Below are 17,508 nucleotides of genomic sequence, written 5' to 3' on the forward strand. Positions count from 1 at the left end.
CCCAATAAGTTTGGGACTTTTCAGGTAGATACTACATAACCATCAGATATAATGGGTTAAAAGGTCCCTAGAGTCATTGATCCAACTTGAGAATACTATCATCGTGACGAAGACTCGTCGGGCAATAATATCTCAAGAGAATCTCCTCTAGGCGGGGTCTTCGTTTCTTCCCAACAAGGAAGACTCCTTGTGGGCGCCCACTATGCAACCACCAACTTAATCTTATGGTTTTTCTCATACTCGGGTGGAGAGCCTATCTCACAAAGTATCACCAACCAGAGAACCCCAAATAAGGCATAGTCAATAAATCACGATATAATAATTATGACAAAATAATAATAGCAGAATAAAAAATAACAGATACACGAACAAGATTAACACACAATACAGAAACTGAACTAAATTAGGCTTCACTCTCTTTTGCTTGGAGCTATTCCCCAACAGAGTCGCCATCTGTCGCATCTCGAAAAATACGATTCCTCGCGATGGTCGCGAAAAAATTTATGTTCGAACAGATTCGCCACTGAACTTTATTTATCCCAATGAAGGAATAGGGAAATATCGATAAAACCTTTGAAAAATAGAATAATGGTCGTCGCAACCATATTCGGGTTCGGGAGTGGATTACGTAAGGGGAAGGTATTAGCACCCCTTACGTTCGTTGTACTCAACAGGAACCTTTTAGTTCTAATTTGCATTTCATGTTTTAATTTATGTTTGTTTGTTATCTTTGGGTTATAAAATATTGAAAATAGAAATGGATGAGAACCTCAGAAAGGAGAAAGGGGGGTTTTTTTATTAGTGTGCTCGCGAAGATACAACAATCTCCTGCCTACGTATCCTTAAATAAGGAAATCAGAGCATTCATAGTTTGGGGAACTACGGTTGGTTGGTGTTTTTTAATGAACAATTGTTTAGATCGCATCCTAAAGGCTAAACATTGGCTTGTCTACTCTCGACGAAGGCTTAAGCACTGGTTTGTTATGCGCATTAGAAAGGATTAAATGGTGTTCTTTTTGAAAAGAGTTTAGGTCACATGGAGGTGACAAGTTGGATTAATATGTTGGATGTTTTGATTGGTTGAGATGTTTTTTGGTCGGATGACGGTTATTCGGATAGTCGAGTAAGACAACTCGTATCCTTGTAGTCGGGAAAGGAAATAGAAGACTCTAGTCCGCTTTCTCTTTCATCCTTAATTATAGAAAGGGTTTGATAATAGTTAAGGTATTTTGACTGGATGACGAGTACTTGGATAATCGAGTAAGACAACTCGTATCCTAATAATCGGGAAAGGGAATAGAAAACTCTAGACCGCTTTCTGTTTCATCTGAATATTTATGAAAATAAGATTGTATATGGTTGACGTATTTTATAATAAACGACAAGTACTTGAACGACCGAGTAATACAACTCATATGTTTGTGGAAAAATGACAATTGTTTGACTGACCGAGTAAGAGAACTCGTATTCGACCAATTGAGGAGTGAAGTTGAAAAACTCAAAGTTAACTCCCTTTTCATTTAGCTTACTGTGAAAATATTTTGATTTAATCGGGGTTTGGAGGTTTGTAAGGGAACGACAATTATTTGACTAGCCAAGTAAGAGAACTTGTATTCAAATAGTCGAGGAGAAAAATTGAAGACTCAAAGTCATCTCCCTTTTTATTTCTTATTGTAAAAGAATTTGATTTATTTATGCTTAGGTGGATTAGAAATGACGATTGTTCGATTAATCGAGTACAAGAGTTCGTGTTTAAATAATTGAGGAGAGTAGTTGAAAACTCAAAACCATTTCCTCTTTTATTGCTAAGTGAAATAACGTTAGTTGTGACCAGGTATTTTAATTCTTAATAAAGAATACTCGATGTTAGATCGAGGTTTTAAATTTGTATTTTGTGAATGGATTGAATTTATTTAGTGAATAGTTCATCTAATAGATTAATTAAAACCGAATAGGTCTTATTGTAAGGAAGCCCAAGAGTAAGCCATGTGAGGTTGATGACGATACTTTTACAAGTAATCGGCTTACGAAGGTGTTTTGAAGACGGGCTCGACTTTGAATCGAGAAGTATGTGATTCATTTTTGAAATTGGCTTGAATAGTTTTAAATCGGTGAAAGCGACATAATTTTGTCACAATTATAACATGTTATTTTATATGCACTCATGGTTCGGTATAAATAAATAAATAAATAACAATCATGCACATACACTCCACAAAATAAACAATTATCTAAATTATAAATGAAATTAGTAATAATATAATTAATTAATTAAATATTTAATAGATTATTTTAATTAAATAATAAGTAATGAAAAAAATAAAAAAATAATAATGAATATAACCAAATAATTGCATATTTATTAAATTTTAATAATAATAATAATAATAACAATATAATTGCATATTTACTATTAAAATTTAATAATAATAATAATATAATTATATATTTACTATTAAAATTTAATAATAATAATAATATAATTACATATTTACTATTAAAAATTAATAATAATAATAATAATAATAATATAATTATAATTTTGAAATAAAGTAAGTAAACTAAAGCATTGTTTTATTTTTATTTAATAGCCACAAAAGTATATTGTATTTTTTATATGTATAGAAATAAAACAAAATAAGTGAAATAAATTAAAAATTAAAGCAGATGGGCCAAGTGAGGGAAAAGCCCAACTCAAGGTGCTGCTGAAAATAGAATAGGGGGTTTGAATAGGAAAAAGGTCTTTGGGCCCAACCAGAGTTGGCCCAAACAAAAATGCTAAAACCCTAACTGGCTTGGTCAACCAAAAACTTTCTAGGAAAATCTGGGCCACATGATAGGAATACGTTGACTTGGTCAAAATATCAAGGGAGGTGTGTACGAGGGTGTACCATCATATGGTGGGGGGATCCACACAGGATCCCCTGGTTGACTCAAAGTCAAACAACCAAGTGGCGCCACCAGAAGAGGCCATGTGGCGCCCACTCTCTCCAACCTAAACAACATATAAAAACCAATATTCAGAGAGAGAGAAAACATTTTCTCACTTTCACTCTCTCTCTTCTCTCTCGCCCAAAATGCTCTACAACCTTTCCAATTCTTCACCGCCCCTCTCACGGCCAACCTTGATCGGAGAAGACGGTGGCGGCCGGCCAACCGCGGTGGCACCGCCGTCTCCTCTAGCGACCAACCACCTCAAAACCAAAACTTCCAAACACGAACCCTAACTTATTTTGGCCGCTCTTTCTGAATCCAACCTTGTTTTCTTCAAAATCCTTCTCCAATGTCCGGATTGGTACCCCAAAAGAAAAGAAGATCTAAACCCTAATACCCCCTCCCTCTCTCTCTCGCGCGGCCAATAAACCCTGGTTTAACCTAAATAGCGAAAGTCAAACATCCAAAACCTAACCCTAAAAACTCAGATTTTAAAGCTCTACAACAATGATTTTGAAGAAATTAAAAGAGGGGTTTTAACCCACACGAAGAAACGAAGATGATGGCATGGAAAGGTGAACGAGAATGGACTTACTCTTCGAGGTCAACCTCCGGCGATGCTTCCCTCCTTCACGATAAGTCCTTCCTTTCCTTCTCTTTTCCTTCTTCTTTTTGTTTTGCATATTGTTACTGCTGTTTCAAAACTTTTTGGTTTAACAAGAAAATATTTGATTATTTTCTTCTTGATTCTCAAACAGATGTGTATTTGTTGTTTTGATGTTTAAAGAGAAAAAAAATTGATGCTTTCTTCTTCTATTATTTCAGAACGTGTTCTTGGCTTGGTTAAAAATACTTTGATTTGTTTTGTTGGATTTCAAGAACAGTGTCCTCCTTTTGTTGATTGATTTTTGTTTGTATCTATGAATTCTGCTTTTGAGATTGCTTGTTGAATCCCGCTTCCAGATTTTGTGGGATAATTACCTTATGGGTTTAAGGTTGTTTTTGGATTGAATATTGGGATGTATTTTTTGGTGTTTTCTTTGGTTCAATGTGTAACCAAATAATCTGTTTATTTTATGGTTTATTTTCCAGTTTGTTTCAAGTGCTTATTTTGATAAGCAGTTTTTAATTTTGAATTTGGTTTTGCATTTACAGGTGAAGTGATGTTGAATGGATTGAAAAAGGGTGCTGACTTTTGGAGTTGGGGGGCACTACACGAAGGGACCATTGGCTTTGGAGAAAGTCTTTGAAGACTACTTCAAGCGATTAGATTCCATTCAATTATTTTCAAAATTTTAGATTATTTTTGTAACCTATAAATTAATCAAATGTTCCTTTGGATTTTTGTGTAAATTTGGATTATTTGGAGTTGTTTTAAATATGTAAATTTAATTTGAAATTTAATTTGAAACTTCCTTTTTTTTTTTGGAGAACTATGTAACTACTTTTTGGATTATCAACAAGATTTTTTTATAATTTTAATTTAAGCTCTATTAGAGTAACTTGTAACATTTGGATTTAATTGAAATATGATTTGGAATATCACTTGGAACATTATTTGGAACATGATTTGTGCACTTAGTCCTTTTTAAAATTCTAAACCTTGCCTTAACAATCTAATAATATTAATCAAAAGAAAATTCAAACTATAATTCAAATTGAAAATGGATTGGGCTCAACAATGCAATCTAATGGATTTTTAATTTGATTAACTTTAGCACATTAACATTAACAAAAATAAAATGTGCCAAAAAGGCCTATGTAAAAAAAAAAAGATATTGCAAATTTCAAACTTTGATCATAAAAACCAATTAAGTACTCGTGTATGTGATATCTTAATCTTAAACCAACATACTTACTTAGAAAAGATGCAAGTTTTGTTTAAGGATTTTTTATGAATGGTTTAGAGATTTGGCATATGTATTTGATATGTACAAATGGGTTTAATGATGAGTGATCATAAAAAAAAATCCATGACTCTTAATACTTTACTAATAATCAAATGGATTTTGGATTAGTAATGTAACAAGATTCAAACCACACTTTTAATTATGGACACATTTATGCAAATGGGCCTTTGAAACAATGAGATCTCATGGGTGAACCAAGATGGGATTTGTTAGCCAAAAATGCGCATACCATCCCATGCTTCAGTAGAAGATAATTGCAGTAGATATTTTCTTAAGGATCTTAACGGATGAAAGTGTCATTAAAGACTTGATGTCACCAAGGATCGGACAAAATTGGGGTATGACAACGTCCATGCATCCATGCATCACCCTTTGCCAATTTAGGAAACTTATTTGGAAGGTGCAAATATCACATGATCCATCTTTAAATAGAGCTCCATATGCTCAGAATTAAAAACCCCTTCGCGATAGCTTTGATCCCAAACACCAAACCCTTCCATTTGAGAGGATAATCCTGAGAATTTCCTTTGGAAATTGAGTTTGAATCTCACTATTTTGAGATTCAAAACTCCAGGGATCCAAGACCTTTTGTGCATCCTAATCTACTTCTGCAAGCATTCTGAGCAAGATCAAGCACGAGCCAAAGCAAGAACAAGTGAATCCAGACCTGCATTGAAGGTATTTTCCAGAAAATTTCATCTCTTCGATTCTCTCTCAATTCCACTCAATTCTCTTGGATCATTGGTTGTCTGAAGTCCTACCAATGTAGGCAAGAAGGTTGAGTTGCTTAGAGGTCAAATCGAAGCAACTCAGTTGACACACATCAAAATTCAACTCCTCATATCTTTCTATATATGTGGAGTTAGTTAAAATTGAGGTCAGATTCGTGCTTTATGCCTTTTTTTCTTTCAGATTATGTCCTGCTTTTTCATTTATAATGTGGTGATGAATGGACCAGTCCGGCCAAGGTCGCCTGAGAAGACGACCGACGCTTTTCTACGGCAATGATGTGGCACGGTCCAGAGCCATTAGATGGATTCAAAATGTTTTAATCTTGAGCGTACATATTGATTACCAAGCATGTGGATGTTTGACTCAGGCGCATCATGGAACGCGCGTGCTCAACCACTTGATCCGCCACCTCAATTAATGAGGCAGATCAAGTGGTCCACGTTTTTTTTGATTTTTTGATTTTAATTTTTATTCCTTTGGTTTTCATTAATTCATTTTAATTCTAATATTGATCCACAAAATATGAGAGTTTCACCAAAAAATTTCAAATAATTTTCTCTTTCATATTCTGAATTAAAATTAATTTTTAGATCATTATTAATTTTTAGATCTTTAAAAATTCTGAAATTTTTTCTCCAAGGTCCTTTGACCTTGTTTGACCTATGATAAATCACATGGCCATTTATTTGGTGTTTTGGTGAGGTTTTAGGAATTTGACAAACCATATTTAATTTAAATGCCTTATTTTAGTATTTTTAATTTGAATAAATGCCAAATAATTTTTTTGACCAATTGTGATGACTTGTTTGAGTTTGACTCTTGTTGTTGGGCCTTAGTCAAGGTTGATTTGACTTTGTCAAGTTAATATCACTGGATTTAGGGGATTGATGGAATGTACATTCCATCTCCCAAAATGAATGAATGATATTAATTTGGTAAAAGTCCTCCTTTGACCAATTTGGAGTTTTGATCCATTCCCCCCCCCCTCTTCATCTCATTCCCCTTCTTTATGCATTCATCTCGTTGGCCTATGATATCTCCAAGTCCTAAAGCTAGTTGATTGAAAAATTAACATGAGTAAGGATGAGATTAAGCCACCTCTTTTGCATATTCTTTTTGTGTGTGGTATGTTTCATGAGCATAGTCCATTATACTATGTCTCTAACATGCATTAACACCATAATTCTATTGCCCGACCTCAAATAGTTGTGACTTCTACATAAGTCCAATTACGATTGCTTAACATAGCGCTAAATTTGTGACACAAAAGGCATAACATTCTAGTTAGTGAGATTGTAAGTCTCCCCTCTTTCATGGTATTGTGTGGAAACTTGGCCTTTTTTCCTTCCTTTGGAAGATGTCTTGGCTCAAGGATCCATGCTTGTGATAAGTGGGTTGAGTGTTCTCCAAAGAATGTCTAAAAATGAAAAGCAAAAGCAAAACAATACTAACTTCTAACCCACTAACAATTAACTTTTAATTTCAAGACATTTACTTTAATGTCATTTAATTCTTGCCTTTATTCATTTGCCATTGTTCATATCATTCTAATTATTTATGTTAATGAAATTTTCACTTTGTCCACTTGGACCATATTGTGTGATATATCTTTTTTGTATATACTTTACTTGTTTGTGTGGTCTTTGACCATTAATGTACATAATAACAACAAAAACCCTAAAAAACTTTTGTGTAGACTGTTGGCTTGATCTTGGACATATGGACTTAGAACTTAGGAAACATTCATATGCTAAAGGACTTGGCCAATGGAAACATATTGAGAAATCAAGTGCTTGCAATGTGAAACTTCATCCGATACATCATTCAAGACCCCTTTGAGTTCACCTGCAACATGATCATTGTGTAGCTGTTATTTTGAACCTGTGACTTGTGGAATTCATATTCTACATGGGCTAATTTGAAGAAGATCATGGAGTGGCTAAAGCTTGGATGTGGATATCTTTGTTTGATGCCTTTTCTCTTCAAGATTGATATAATTGTGCATTTGTGTGTTGCTTAATTCTAAATGTCCAAGGGAATTCTGGGTTTATATTGACATTCTTGTCTATTGGATTACTTCCCATTTGGTCAGATCTTTTCAGCTCTTAACTTTTAATTTTGTGCATAAGATTAGTCCCTTCATCTTCTCCCCATTTCTTTAATTTCAAAATCTCTCCCTCCCTTTTCGAAATCTTCTTTGTTTGAACTTGTTTTGTTCTAAACTTTGACCACTTTGCAAAAAGATAGAAACTTTGGCCTTATGCCATTGCATTTTTAAACTTCTTTTCTTAAATCAAATCTGTAAATAAACTTAACTATACTTGACTTAAAATTTTAAAAATCCAAAAAGAACTAACTCATTCAAACCATTTTTATGCTTTTGTCCCTTTTAAACTTAATTTTTGTTAAAAGCAATGCATCCACTTTGAAATTTGTATCACGAACTACGAGGTTTTGATCCCTCATTTTTATGTTGGTACGTAGGCACAAGTCCGAAGGGCTTGTCAAACAAAAATATAATTAATGAATTATTTTCTCATCCCCCTGTTCTATTTGTTTGTAACCATCATTTTTGTACAAAATACATATGCACACAAAAAGGGATCCCTAGGAGTACCTAGGACACTTCGGGTGCTAACACCTTCCCTTTGTGTAACCAACCCCCTTACCTATAATCTCAGGCATTTTATTAGTTTTGATTTGAAAACTTCTTACTCTGGGTTTTGTTCGTACTTTTTCCCTTTTCCCTTGGAAACAATAAAAGCGCGATGGCGACTCTTGTTATTTGATCTCTAGCTTATCCATAGCTTGATGATCATGAATTTACCTCTACACTTTGCCATTATCACTTCTAAAGACTTGAATATTTTTTTGAACAAAATACTTTACAACCTGACAAGTACACCCAACATACTCTTGAGTGGTCATCTATAAATGTGATAAACCCTTTTTTGAGAGAAAATGTACTTCTACAGTTAGGGACCCAAACATCACTATGAATAATAGAAAAGGTTTTGATAGTTTATAAGGTTGTATTGAAAATTTTGAATGATGATTCTTTGCAAACTCACATGTTTCACATTTAAATAAAGAGAAGTTCTTATTATGAAATAACTTAGGAAACAAGTGTTTTAAGTAACTAAAACTAGGATGACCTAATCATAAATGCCATAACATAATGTTGTCGTCATTATTATTCAAAACAAAAAATACTTAAATCAAGAACTTATTATTTTGGAAAGTAGTCGTAATGCATATCCAATGTCAAGGTAGTGGATTCCTCCAATCTTCTTAGCATCGCCACTCATATTCCTTGAGTTCAAATCCTAAAAGACATAGTGAGATCAGAAAAAATTAGCTTTACAATATATAACTTGGGCTAATTTACTGACAGACAATAAATTACATGATAAGTATGGAACATGAAGGATGTCTTTAAGAGTTAACACTGAAGATAACACAACTAGCCCTTTACCTGCAATGGCTAAAAGAGAGCCATCTACGATTTTTATTTTTGATTACCTGCACACAGATTTTATGAAGATAACAAATTGGATTCATTTGTCAAGTGATCAGAGGCACCTAAATCTACTATCCAAGTATGACTGTGACTGACACTCAGAAATGTAGAACAACCTTTTGTTGCTATACAACAAGAATGATTTGGAGACTCGAGAAGTTTGAACAGTTTTTCTAGATGTTTCATAGTGAGTGGAAGTTGGGTTGAAGAGGATTTCTACCCTTGATCAGAATTACTAGCCTAAAATGCACGACCACTACCGTTACCGCGGCCACCTACGTCTCCTCTTCCACCCCCACCTCTGCGGCTACTGTAATAACCTAAACCCCAATACTTATATATTAAGCTTTGCATGATAATCTAAGGTGTCACCAACAAAAAAAACTTTAACAAATACATAATAGAAAGTATAAACGTCACACAACACCTCTCATCACACGCTCACCTCCACTTAGGGTATCATTGCGGAAATATTCGATATCATTTTAAATAAAACAACATAAATTTGAATCTTAGTCTTAATATTCAAATTATGATAAATGGTTTTCAAAATAAAGAGTTATCATATTCCACTCTTTAACAACTTCATCATAAACTGAATACAAACAACTAAACTCCAACAAAACATAATAAGCAAACAAACTTCCCAACCCCGATATTACAGGATCAGTGCAATACTTATAAACAATGATGAAACTAACGAAGTAACTCTAGGAGAAAACTTCCACTTACTACATCAAACACTACTCCTGAGTATATGCAAGATGTCCATGGTGGACAACATGAAAGCAAAAGGGGTGAGAAATAATAAACCAATATAAACAGCCTAAAGAATGTTAGGGTAGAGAACACATAAGAAGCACACATTCATTACACAATCAATAACAACGTATTCTCACACTAAATCATGACAAAATGTACATACTCTTAATCAATCCACAACATCATGAAAGATCAACTACATATGCAATTTACTCCACAACCCACTCATTATGCATGTTGTACCATTCATGAACAATTCACTGATCCCCAACCTGAGACCATATACTCAGTCTCTATCCTTACCATAGGATCAGAGCATACCAAAAATTGGACCGAATCCCGTACACTATGATGCATGACTCTCAACAACATTCATTTTCACCAAAAGGTTCACTAGAAGAATCACCAAGCACATCTCACCATTTATGCACGACATCATTCATCATGTGCAAAAATTAATCAATGTTACAACATTAATAAACAAAAAAAAACAACATCAACTCAAAAAATGTAACTTCATAAACATTTATTCATGTTACTTCACCAAAATAATAACACATCATCGTATAACCATAACGATTTGCTAACCGATCACACAAGTCAGCATAAACATTGCCTAATTAGGTACATAATTATAATTTAAAAAGTTCACCAAGCATCACCATGTTATAGCTCTACACATTATCTTTTGAGCGCTTCAAACTGCGCCTTAATTCGAGTCACGAAACTCAAGTTATGACGAAAATAGTTAGAAACGAAAAATCAACATTTTTGGAAATCACAACAACTATAATTGGTTAACTAAAACTTGTAACTGGTTACAGTCACAAAAATTTCAAAAAAAACTTATCAGTTCAGCTGTAACCAGTTAAGCTAACGCGTTAATCGGTTACCACTGTACATAAACGAAAAAAAACATAATTTTCACCATTGGGGCACTTCCAAGGCTCCGATTTCGAATTCGTGAAAACCTCCGATCTCAGAATTCGACATACTACAAGTATACAATGATTAAAACATAAAATTCACAATATATCATAGATTTACATCCACAAAATCATCACTTTTCAAGGTATTTAGGTTATATTTTCAAAGCTTTTTCAACACGTCAATGGAGGAGTTTCAAAGCAAACATAAGCAGAATTTTCACAGATAATAGTACATGAATTTCATCATAAATAATTCATCAAAAGGAAAAACTAGGAAACTTAATGAGATTAAGGACTTCCAATCACTACCCCATCATGCAACACACCTAATTGGTAGCACTTTCTCCTCCCTTACCTTGGATTTTCCAGCAAGATTCAACTTCAAGCTCTAACAATGAAGTCTTCCTTTAGCTATAGTCTTTTCCTCTTCTCACCATAAAATTCATTTTTACATAAATCTCTCCAAACTCTCTTATTTTAAATATAACTTAGAGTTTTCTACACACTTCTTTCCAACTACCTCATTAACCCTCAATTTTCTTAATTCACATTATTACCACAACTCCCTAACTCCTTGCTCCCCTCTATTTCTCCAAATTCTCCATATTGGCCCAATTCTATCATTTTACTATTTTATTTAATTAATTCGAATAAAATTCTATTTATTCTAATAATTAATTAAAATTCTAATTAATTCTAAACAACTATGCCAAGCTCTTACTCTCTAAATACCTCTACCTCAAGGATACTTACCCCCACAATCACACAATAAATAATTAAAACACAAATTAATCTAATAAAATTCTAAACAATTCAATTAATCAAATAAAATTCTAAACAATTCAATTAAATTAATTAATCGAATTTAGGGTGTTACAACTACCACCATCTCCTTTGCCACCACCACGATCTACGTCTGACTCAGGTGGTTGTTTGCCATGGTTGGTTCTAGAGGATATAGTGTAGGCATGTGCTAGGGAAGGCCACCTATTGTGATCTACCAAAGGAGGCTAAAAGGGTATGTGAAATGGGTCGGTAAAGAAACAGGTTGAACAAAAGAAATTTCAATAACACCCTTAACATAGGGCTCTTGTTATCATATTGGAAGATAATAGGTAAATACTTTTATGATTTATTCCTACACCAAAAGGTTGAGTTTTATAGTTAGAATACAATTAGTTCTCCTGGAATTAAGGAGAAAATCATTAAATTGGAAAATAAAAGGACATAATGAAATTCTCTAGGATTTCCTAGAAAACAATAAAATAGGGAAATAAATATTTATGTATTTTTCAACACTCTCAAATATTTTTTATTCTTCTCATCTCTCTTTGTTTTATTTTCTTCCATCTCTTTCTTTCTCTAACATTTTCCTTCCTTTTCATTTCCCCAAGACTTTCTTTTATGCCTTTTTCTTTTATTTTCACTTCATTGTCATTTTTATTTATTTTTTCAATCACCCCCACTCCCTCTTTCTTTTTCTCATTAACAAAACATTCCATTATAATTTTTTCTCACTTTTTATTTTTGAATTTGATCTTGATACTTTTCTTCTAGAATAAGAGTAATTTGGAGTTTTTCAAATATTAATATGAATCTGTTGGTGAGGCAATCATACTTTGATAGACGTTGTTTCTACCACAGAAGCCCGAGTAACAAATCTCTCATTTTGGAAGGCACCACATCACATAGTACTTCATCTTTATATTTTACAAGTGTGAATGAAACTCATACTTGTGTAGTAACCAAAACATCACACATATATTCAAACTCTAGATATTCAAGACTATATAAAGGCGAGAATGTTATGCCCTATGGGAGCGATCTTAGCCCCGACCTCATCCGCTTCAAAGGTTCACACCTCCCTTTTTCTAAGGAGTTCCCTTCTGAGTACCGAGCTCGTTCTTCACAACCCTCCTCGGGCATTATGAACATGAGTAATATCTTTTTACTGAGGACGCTGATGCTTCAGGATGTAGAACATGGAAAGTATGACAAGGATGCTATCAACCTAGAGGCGAGGCTGCAAGAGAAGACAAAGGTTTATAATTAGAGCCAATGACTGCTACAGTCCCTATACAAAGATGAAGAGAAATGGGGAAAGAGTTTGAAAGATGCTCATGCTAAGGCCAAAGAAATTTTTGTTGAGAAAAAATATCTGCAAGACTCTTTGGATGCACTTCTCCTCCGCCAAAAAGATTTAGAGAATGATGTATCAGACTTGAAGGACGAAGTGTTGTCCGCTGCTGGCGTGTACTTTGAGTGGTCCAAGGAACAAGTCCTCTTCTTATACCCCAATCTAGACCTAAGTCCCCTAGATCCCTTCAAGGCCGTGAAAGGAGGGGCGATAGTGGATGAGGAGTCAACTACTTCTCTCGAACCTGAGTTTTTCCCCCATTAGAGGAATTATGGGGTCCGTAAGGGCGGTGAACTTGAGAGTCTTATATTGGAGTATGCTTTCATGGAGGAGGAATCCTAAGGAGAACGATTTTTTCCTTCTGTGGATTTTTGTCTTTTTGTTGTATTTCTTTTGACCCCCCTCAAGGGGATTTTGTATTTGTTTGGAACATCGATGTCCCTCTTGGGGCACCTTTATGTTAATCGTTTTTACAGTTATTTGATGTTTGTTTTGCATCTATTATCGTGGCTATTTTAGGATATCCTTTCCACAGGGATCTGTTAGTTTTGCTTATCTTTACGAATGGAAATGATCCCATCTTGGGGGCTCCAACATGCATAATTGCCTCTATGGGCGGCAAGGATCCCACCTTGGGGATCCAACATACATATTGCCTCTATGGGCGACAAAGATCCCACCTTCGGGAATCTAACATACGTAATTGCCTCTGTGGGTGACAAAGGTCTCATCTTTGGGAATCCAGCTTGTATAATTGCCTTTATGGGTGGCAAGGATCTCATCTTGGGGATTCAACATATGTAATTACCTCTTTGGGCGGCAAGGATCCCACCTTAGGGAATCCAACATACGTAATTTCCTCAGTGGGTGGCAAAGATCCCACCTTGGGGAATCCATATTATATAATTGCCTCAATGGGTGGCAAAGATCTCACATTGGGGAATCCATCATACGTAATTGCCTTTATGGACGACAAGGATCCCACCTTGCAAGATCCTTCGTGTATAACTGTTTTTATTAAGAGGCTTTCTCGTGAGCCTATCAGAATTCACTCATAACTAATAGCAAGTTAGTTATTCTCTCTACTATATATAGACAAGGAGCCAAAATTCAATAATAAGTTTCAAATACAATTTCATTTTACTCTTGTTTTTTATATACTGACTTGAGCGCTGGAGTGCTAACCTTATAGACCCTCCACTCCACGCGCCAGCGACCTGCCAGCAACCTACCATCACCGCTGTTCACCTTCTCATTTCTAGTTGCGGAATGGAACAAATACTAATACTCTTGATCAAGTAAATATTTTCAATCCTTTTAATTAAATAATACTTACATACTTTATAAATATTATATTTTTAAATTTTTAATTCAACTAATAAATACATGTGCATATTCAAGAGTATGGGTGATTGATGCACATTCATAATAAAATATTCATCAACATATACCATTCATAAATTATTGAAACAAAATTAAAATTTAATTTCAGCAATAAATAAAAATAAAATTATTTAAAATGTATTTCATTCACTCAAATTAACCCAAAAAAAGTTGATTTACTCATTCCTCTTAAAGTATTTTTAATTTGTTTCTAAGTGACACACATTTTTTCATATCTAGATCAATGATAAAAAAAGAGATTATTAATAATAATAATAATAATAATAATAATAATAATAATAATGATAATAATGATGATAATAATAATAATAATAATAATAATAATACAAATAATAATAATAATAATAATAATAATAATAAAATAATAGTATAATCCATTTATGGAAAATATACTTAGTAAATGGTCAACATAACCCTCCATGATTTGCAATTGTGTAGAAAATTGAAATCCACAATTAGAAACACAAGTCAAAAGATCTATATTTAATCTCCTCTCTTTGGCTCCAATTCAAGCCATGCATATCCATTAACTTGAGGTAAATTCTCAAACCTTAATTTGTCTCTCTAATCTTGTACCACAATTTCCCCTAACTTCCCTCACAACTCTAACCATATAAAATGGTCATTCCCATTCAAATCAATTTACCACATTCATTCATTTGTTAGTATTTTCTCTAATATCATTTATTAGAGAAGTACTAACAACACAAACACACCAATAACACTAATACAACAATGGCCAGTAAGACATTCGTTCTCGCACTCATCTTTGTAGCCGTTGTTGGCGTGACTATGGCCGCTGAAGCCCCGGCTTCATCACCCAAGTCATCACCAGCTCCATCTTCATCAAAAGAATCTACACCCGTAGCACCTGTAGCAGCAACACCACAAGTGTCACCGGCTCCTCCCACCGTATCTGATTCTCCTGCTGCTTCCCCAGCTGATGATGATCAACCCATTGATTTTGGTGCTCCTGCGCCCGGCCCTGCCAATGAGTTTGCTGAAGAGGAGCCTGCAGCTGCCGAAGAAGATGCTGAACCCGCAACCCCCGCCAATGGAGCTTCTTCTCTTAAAGTATCGGCTGCTGTTGCCGTTGTTGCAGCTGGCTTCTTTTTTTAAGATTATGTAACAAGATTTTGAGGAAATAAATGTGTTATTGTAATATTGTTGCACCTTGTGCTATGTTGTGTTTGTGAAATGTGACATAAAGAAATTTATAATAAAGAATATGACTTCGATAGCTAATAAGGTTAAGGCTGTAAGTAGAATTTCAAAAATATTAGGACAATCATTGAAATCTCCTTATGCATTCTACAAGTTTATTGTGGAACTCTTCGTTTATTTTGAGATCTGTTTTCTTCATTGAAATCTCGTTAGCGTTTTTTTCACCACTTCAAACCTCTCAAAATTCTAGAATGGATAAAAATGTAATCAGGATCTTAAGATTTGGAATGTGTTTTAAAATGTTCTGATTCTATAATCTGAATCATTATAGAAAAAAGAAAAGAAAACAACAGTTGGAATAACTACATTAAAAACCAAAAGTGTACTTTGAAATCTACAATTCAAATACATGAAAGGTGTTAGGAATGTATAATCCTAAGTGGCAGGGCCGGCCCAATCAATTCGGGGCTTCGATCTAATTAAAAAAATTGGCCTAAAAGAATATGAATTTATATCGATTTTTTGAAAAAAACGGTACAAAATCATAAATTTTGAAAAAAAAATATATTTTTACACCTATTTTTAACAAACAGATGTAAAATAGATTTTGAAAACATTATGATTTAACACCTATTTTTCAAATAACAGGTGTAAAATATATATTTGAAATAATTAAAAAAAAATATGTGGGCCCTTCAAAATTTGGGGCCCAATGCTATAGGACTTCTTGCTCATGCTAAAGGTCGGGCCTGCTAAGTGGAATCAGACATGGATAATTTAAATAAATATAACAAAATATTATCTTATATATGAAATGTATGTGGTCCATTAATCATATTAATTTTCCGTAATCTTTTGCTAAAATTACATATCAAAATTTGGATTCGTTTCTCTCAACAAAGGTCATATATCTAAAATGTAATTAGTTTCTTAGCCATATACATTTTAAGTAATCTTTGCCTAATTATAGTCCTATTGTATCATTAATGTCATCTGTATCAAGGTCTTTATTACGGGATAAGTATAATATCATCTCCAATTACGACATCATCTTTAGCTCGATTGAATTCATTAGTACTTCTACACTTGGCAGCTCGACGACCTGGTTTCTTACATTTGAAGCAATTCTTAGTAACACTCGGATACTCAGAAATTCGGTGCCCAAACTCATCGTACTTGTAGCATCTCAGAGAAGTAGGAGCTCCTCCCCCACTTTGACTCTTCTGCTGAGTTTTCTTCTTATCCTTACTATCCGGAATAACGTAAGATTTCACGTGATTCTGACTACCACTTTTCTTATCATTGGTACTCTTGTAATAAACAGATCTCGCACGACTATCCTTGATACGACATTTGCTTACCAACACGAGAAAATGATGAATCTCCTAGTACCCCATAAATTGTTTGATCTATGGATGCAGTCCACTCTCAAGTTTTATGCACTTGGATTCTTTAGCCCTTATCTCATTGTAATGAAGACAAAATCTGGATAACTCCTCAAACTTCGCAGCATAGTCCGTCACAGTCATATTTCCTTGTGTCAGTCCCAGAAATTCAATCTCTTTCTTGCTATGCACATCAGAAGAAAAATATTTCTCCAAAAATGCGGTCTCGAACACTACCCAAGTAATCTCAATACCACTAACTTCCCTTCTCTGACGTGAGTTAGTCCACCAATACTCAGCCTCCTCTAGTAGCATATGAGGATCGTAAAACACCTCCTGAGCATCTGTGCAAGCCATGACTCTGAAGATTTTCTCGATATCTTGCGACCAAACATGAGCGCCTTCCGGATCATACCTCCCTTTAAAGGTTGGCGGGTTATTCCTCTGAAACCTGCTCAATCCTCTAGCCTTAGCGTGCTCAGTCTATTGGCCATGTTGAGCGAACCTGTTAACTCATCTCTTTTACAACAACAACGACATATGACGCTTGTCATACAAGTCAATGCAATTCAACCACAACTACAACGTTTAAGATCCACTCCGATCGTAATTAACATGCATTGACAACAAC

At 34.3% G+C, this 17,508-nt stretch overlaps 2 protein-coding genes across 2 annotated transcripts; one reads left to right on the top strand and one right to left on the bottom strand.

The window, feature by feature from the left end:
* The first annotated feature begins 14,978 nt into the window (after positions 1-14,978).
* On the top strand, positions 14,979-15,696 carry LOC127129364 (classical arabinogalactan protein 11). The gene has a single exon (XM_051058573.1). It carries the CDS (start codon positions 15,064-15,066, stop codon positions 15,445-15,447), a length of 384 nt encoding a protein of 127 aa, XP_050914530.1. The 5' UTR covers positions 14,979-15,063; the 3' UTR covers positions 15,448-15,696.
* An 806-nt stretch (positions 15,697-16,502) lies between these two features.
* LOC127131575 (uncharacterized) lies at positions 16,503-17,234 on the bottom strand. Its single transcript, XM_051060489.1, has 2 exons — positions 16,936-17,234; positions 16,503-16,848 (listed from the first exon to the last, which is right to left on the bottom strand). Exons 1-2 carry the CDS (start codon positions 17,232-17,234, stop codon positions 16,503-16,505), a joined length of 645 nt encoding a protein of 214 aa, XP_050916446.1.
* Between the last annotated feature and the right edge of the window lie 274 nt (positions 17,235-17,508).

Source organism: Lathyrus oleraceus, chromosome 3 (assembly GCF_024323335.1).
Source record: "Lathyrus oleraceus cultivar Zhongwan6 chromosome 3, CAAS_Psat_ZW6_1.0, whole genome shotgun sequence".
Taxonomy (NCBI): Eukaryota; Viridiplantae; Streptophyta; class Magnoliopsida; order Fabales; family Fabaceae; genus Lathyrus; species Lathyrus oleraceus.